General features: G+C 28.3%; 1 protein-coding gene across 1 annotated transcript; it reads right to left on the minus strand.

Annotated features, from left to right (window-relative positions):
• Positions 1 to 229: 229 nt before the first annotated feature.
• LOC129876806 (polygalacturonase-2-like) lies at positions 230 to 6,105 on the minus strand. Its single transcript, XM_055952300.1, has 9 exons — positions 5,806 to 6,105; positions 4,697 to 4,828; positions 3,699 to 3,866; positions 3,275 to 3,295; positions 2,444 to 2,651; positions 2,244 to 2,325; positions 1,644 to 1,752; positions 992 to 1,108; positions 230 to 451 (listed from the first exon to the last, which is right to left on the minus strand). Exons 1-9 carry the CDS (start codon positions 6,103 to 6,105, stop codon positions 230 to 232), a joined length of 1,359 nt encoding a protein of 452 aa, XP_055808275.1.
• Positions 6,106 to 6,410: the final 305 nt, after the last annotated feature.

Raw genomic sequence — 6,410 nt, forward strand, 5'->3', positions numbered from 1 at the left:
TATAATTCAATGAGAAATACCAACCATATATTATCTTGTATATACAAAGAATACAACTATGAATCTTTTGACTAGAAATAGTAGTCTTATAATTAAAACCCCAACATATAATTAAAACTCCTATGCTTATTGTGTTGTATTATGTACACCTACTACCAATCACCTAAAGGAATATTGCAAATACCACAATTTTAAAATCAGTATAAATTAATAATTCTATAAAAGAGACTCATCCTGTTAAGGGATTGGGTGAGACATCTTCAACATTGTCAAATTGAATATTTTTGCAAATAGACTTTGAAGTTCCCTTTCCCCCTACTAAATTTATATTCTTCATTATAATTCCTTCACATGGAAAGTTCTTGCTGCAATCAAATTTTATGGCCATATTTGTTGCACTTGAGCCTTTGATGTTCTCATACAACACATTTTTCACTTGAACTGTTGAATACTGAGACAAATAAAACAGATTAACTTTAGTATACGAGACAGTGTAGTAAAAAAATGGAGTCGGAATTTTTTGAATTTTATGATTTCTAAGATTTATACAAATGCCTTTTTTTAAAGTTATAATTTAAATTTTATCTCTATTTTTAGAAGTTGTGCACATATAGCTCTTAAAAATTATCGTTTCAGATAACACTAGATTGAGGTAATGTTTGCGCATATATTTCTCAATCTTACATACAAAATTTTAGATCATGGCCTAACATTTTTTTTATATGATTTTCAATTTACTTGAAATGAATTTTTAGAACAGAATTTAAAAAGTCCATAAGTTATAAAATATAAAAAAAGAATGTGGTAATTTTCTAAAAGCTATTCAAAAAGGTACATAATCTTTTAGCTTTGCCTTCAAGTTTAGTTTTTTAATTTTTTTTTAATTTTATATATTGATGTATATAACTTAAATTCATACTTTTTTTTTAATGATGTGAGGTAATTTGAGAAGTAATTAAATATAACTAATTGTTCCTTAATTAATAATTACCTGTTCTTCACATGGATCATCTTGATCACAATAGTTTTGGTCTATGATTATGGGATTCTCAACTTCTTGCATTTCCACATTTTGAAATTTGATGTTGCTAGCTTCTCCATATCCTCCCTACATAATTAAACCACATTATATTAATTAAATTATGCTTAATTACATGTTAAATCTCTAATCAATAAGTACTCTAACATATTCGTTAAAAATTTGATTCAATCATGACCTCACTAAGGGCGACTTTAACCCTAAACTGTAACAGCGAGCATATGAATTATGAATGAACCAAACTTCTAACCAATGATAAAGTTAGATCAGACATTTTCACATAGTACGAGTCAATAATCTGAACATTTTTCATTATATAACATAGAAGGCTTTCCCAGGAAACAGACGTACTACCTTGATATAAGCAAGATCTGCGTACACTCTACCCTCCCCAGACCCCACGTTGTGGGATTTCACTGGGTTGTTATTATTGTTGTATTGTTGTATAACATAGAAGGCTTTTATAATGCATACTTTTATTCCGAACTAAAATTTATTCCCAACATGAATTAATTGAATTTAGTCGACTTCAATATTGATATCGAATTTCATATAAGAAATTATTATTTGGGTGGGTGTTGTGGCGGGGGGGGGGGGGGCATACCTGCCAAGTCTTGATCCTAAGTCCATTTGTGGTACCATAAAATTTGGCTCCATATACAGTGACATTAGACACATGAGCTTCTGAATTTCCAGATCCTAAGCTTCCAATACTAACCAAATCAAACATGGAAAATAAAATGAGGGCAAATTACACAAAAGATTATAAGTAACAAAAACATATTTCATCAATAATTATTTCTTGCTTTATTAGATTATAAAGCACTCTTGATTGCTTAATTTAATATGAAACAAAAGCTAATAGTAATTTTATAAGTTGATAGCATTTTTCGATCTCTCTGTTATTAGTTATTCTGATTTTAGCTCTTACGATATTTGAATAAACATATTTAACCTTTAATTATTTAAAATGTGCACTTTTAACGATCCCTTTTCTTGTGAATAATCAAATTCTCAAAATTATTAATCATTTTGTCTTTTGATTAACTATGTGTGTTATGTTAAAGTATATATAAATGTGCTGAGTCATAAATCATAAAGACAAAAACAAAAAATTACCAATAAATTAATTAATGGTTTAAAAGTAATTATATCATACTTTTAAGAAATAGAGAAAATTGAAAATAAATAAATTCTTAAATACCTTATACCATGACCTGGACCACAAGTAATATTTGTGGCCTGCACCTTTTGGGATCCACTAGCAATTGAAATACAATCATCACCTATCCAATAAATTAAGAATATCACTCAAATTAGTAAAACTAATTAATTAGTTCATAAAATTAAAAAAAAAAACTTTTTTTTGTAAAATGGTTAAATAAAAATTAAAATTAAATAAACCTGTTCCAATAGTAGAATTAGATATTTGGATATTATAAGTATCAGCTACATGGATTCCATCTGTATTTGGGCTATTTTTTGAAGCAGTGATTATCAAATTTGAAGCTTCAACAATAGTGCATTTCTCAAATGAGACATGAATTTGTTGTGCATCTTTAATCTTTAGATTCTTCACATTCAAATTATTGCAATTGTAGAAGGTTAAGGCCTGTAGAAAGTTAGATAAATCATTCATTCAATCTAAATCAAAGATTTCGAGAGTTCAAAGCCGACAGAAAATAGAGTTCTACGATATATGAATTTGGCATAATAGCTTTGTTCAAAACTGTTAGAAAAATAGGAAAACATAATCAAAGGAGATAGGCTTTGAGGCGTGAAAGAATCGATTTCCCTTGAAAAGATATTGCATGTATAGTAATTCCCTTCAGAATACAATAAAGCGCATATTATGCCTGATTAAGACTTTAAACTCATTTTACCTTCATCCATTGCAAACTATCTAACAACTTGTATATGTATTAAGAGATTGTATATGTATTAAGAGATCCACTGATATAAATAATATATTCAAAACTCAGTAAATTAAATTATTTCCTCTAGAACCAGATAAATTAAAAAATTTGAATTCGCCTATAATCGAATTTGAACCAGTAGAACCGAATTCATAATAGGGAATATTTCTTCCTCCAACGGGCCTTACTTACACAACATAACTCCAAATTAATTGGACCCAAAAAAGTATCAAACACACCAGGTCGGAAACTAAAAAAAGGGATAAATAATTCAAACTACTTATATCACATATTTCCAAAATCAAATGAATCAACGTACCGTTGGTGCAATCTTGCATGGCTGCATAGGTAACAAAAAAAAGAAGAAGGTAACAATCAGTACAAGGGAAGGATGCTCTGAGAATTAGTTAATTAACGTAAAATCGATATTGCTTGGATTCTCCAAAAATGTTATACACTCATGTAGAGGCAGAGCCACCTTATGATCAGGGGGTCGACGGAAAATTATACTATTTATACATAGTTAAAATAATTTTTTTATGTATATATTGTAGATGTCAAACCCCATTCGACTATTTTTTTAATGCTTGAACCCCCTTAGTGAAAATCTTGACTCCGCCATTGCATTCATGTCATATTATTCAAACATACATTACTTTTGAAAGATCCGACAATATACACTTAATGACATTTTAAAGAATTCAAGCAACATAGTGTAAAACTAAGCAAGATTTATATATTACCAGTGATTTATTAATTTTGCAAGAATTTTGCCACCATATATTCCCATTGCCATTGATAATTCCTCCTCCTCCAACAACTAAATTTTGAACATTATTAAAAAGAATCCAATGGCGTCTATCGTTGTTGTAGTCAGAAATTTTATCAGATGCTTCTAAGGATCCAAAAATCTGCATAATAATTTGAAGAAAAAAAAAGAAGGGAAATTAAAGATACAATGAATAAACTAAAAATCTAGTAGTACCAAAGCCTCTTACTAGTATTACTACTACTGTTATTTATATTTTTTACTTTGATTATTTTAATTTTACTAGTTTTTATATGTTGGTACTTTCTTCATATTTTCATCATATACAACAATTCTTTTAAACTAATTCTCGAAAAAACGTTTTCATTGAGATTCTATCGAAAACATCACTCGATCTTCACCTCAAAAGTCTTTGTAGGGATAAAGTGATATGTGTATATCCCACCTTTCCTATATGACCCCACTTATGAAATTATTCCGGATATGTTGTAATTGTTGTTCTGTACTATAAAGTCTTTATTTTTTTTGCTATAAGTAATACTCCCTCTGTTTTAATTTATTTGTCGTACTTTGATTTTTGTTCAATTAAAAAAGAATGTGTCTTTTTTTTTTGGGCAATTGTCTCATTTAAGCTATCTACATGACATATTTAAAACTATAAGAATTAAATGTGTTATTGGTACGTACGTACATTCTACATATATTTACACTAAAAAATTCTACAATTAGCTACAAACTTCGTCACTAATTCATCGCTAAATTGGTTGTAGCTAACATCATTTTCTTGATAATTGATATTCCATGCTAATCTGCCCATTTAGCGACGATTTCAGTTTTTTAGTAATGTTAGTTTAATTTACTTTAATACCATAAAATTTAAAAGTCTTCTTTACTTACTTTCTTAAATTTTGTACCAAATCCAAAAATCAGACAAACAAATTACAACGGAAAGGAAGTAATCAATATGCTAACCTGCATTGAAATGGAAGATTTGCATGGACCTTGAAAAATGGTATATTTGAGAAGATAATTCTTGTTGTAAGGAACCACAAATTGAACAGGCGTGTTAGATGAACATGCTTCATTCCATGCTTTCTCAAATGCCTGAAAGATCATTGAACACGATGGATAAGAAACACTACAGATCTATATAAAATTACATGGGATACACGTACAACGCATGTGTTCAGATATTAATATACTTTTATATATATATATATATATATATATATATATATATATATATATATATATATATATATATATATGAGCTTTAATTTGTGAGCTTGTTGATCACATTGTCGGTCCCAAATACGAATAAAGGCAGAGGCGTTACTGACAGCCAAGCCCCATAAACCAAGGTAAGAGTAAGATTGTGTATATCTTACCTTCTTCAGATAGGGGTGGATCTAGGAGCTCGTGACTCGTGGGGTTGTTCCCATGAACCCCCACCAAAAAATTATTGTATATATAAGGAAAAAAAAATATTTTTATTTTTTTGTATATATAGAGATAGATAGATAGATAGATAGATAGATAGATAGATAGATAGATAGATAGATAGATAGATAGATAGACAGACAGACAGACAGATAGAGATTAATTGTTGACTCAATGGTTTAGTTTAGAGTTTAAAATTCACCTTGAGGTTCCAATTTCAAATGTCAAACGCTATATTTTTATTTTTCGAACCCAAAGTTGTTATTATTGTTGAAATTTATACATATAAGAAATTAATAAGTAATTATATTTGCAAGCTAGAGAGATTTGGATGAAATTAATTTCTGAGCATTAAACACCAAATAATTAATAATGTCTTATTCAATTTTATTTTATTTTTAAATGTCTTATTCTTAGTATATTCTACGAAAAATGACTTTCCTCACTTATTACTTATGAGGAAACTCATTTTCTACATTCTCATAGAAAGTGTTTCATTTTGATAACTATACCCTAGAAAATATTTTCTTTCATGAAAAACATTATCGTAAAATATGACTTTCCGTCATTCCAAACAATCCTAATATTCTATATCATTTTCATCCACATTAAATACTCCAATATTTAAAATACATACTTACCATAGTATCATCTATACTATTACCATCACCCTTAGCTCCAAAGCTACTTACATCAATCAATTTAACCCCATTTTCATCAATATTGTTGAAATCATGAATTATTTGATCTTGAATACTGTTGCTTTCAATATTTGGGCTTAAATAAGAAGGGTAAGCTTGAAAATCATGACCATATTTTTGTTCAAGAATTTTTTTATGAACTAATTGTGTGTATAAATCATTATGGAAATTGCTTCTAGAAGTTGAAATTGATAAAACCAAAAGAATAATGAGAAGAAGAATATTTCTTTGTATAGCCATCATGATATATTGTTATATATATGGTATGGTTTTTTATTTTTTCTATTGAAAAAGAATTGTGTGACAAAAATTGTTACGGTGGAAAGTATGGATTTTTTTTTTGATGATTAGAGGGCATGGAAGTGATATAATAAAATGATATGGGAAGGATTTGTCTATTTATAGATTTAGGGGGTTTGAATTGATTGATATTTATGGTATTATTTTAATTTTGATGAGAAAGATTTAGACGAAAGAGTTTCTTTGACAGTTTGTAGACTTCTATTTTTTCACGTTTTAAATTATTTATCGTATTTTTATACTCT

The sequence above is a fragment of the Solanum dulcamara genome, chromosome 12 (assembly GCF_947179165.1).
Source record: "Solanum dulcamara chromosome 12, daSolDulc1.2, whole genome shotgun sequence".
Classification (NCBI taxonomy): Eukaryota; Viridiplantae; Streptophyta; class Magnoliopsida; order Solanales; family Solanaceae; genus Solanum; species Solanum dulcamara.

Excerpts from the sequence above, each read along its gene's own strand:
- LOC129876806 (XM_055952300.1), bottom strand. The coding sequence starts at position 6,105 with ATGGCTATACAAAGAAATATTCTTCTTCTCATTATTCTTTTGGTTTTA. Across the intron at positions 2,652-3,274 it reads CATGCAAGATTGCACCAACG|GCCTTAACCTTCTACAATTG; the intron begins GTACGTTGATTC and ends AACTTTCTACAG. Across the intron at positions 1,753-2,243 it reads GGTCCAGGTCATGGTATAAG|TATTGGAAGCTTAGGATCTG; the intron begins GTATTTAAGAAT and ends TGATTTGGTTAG.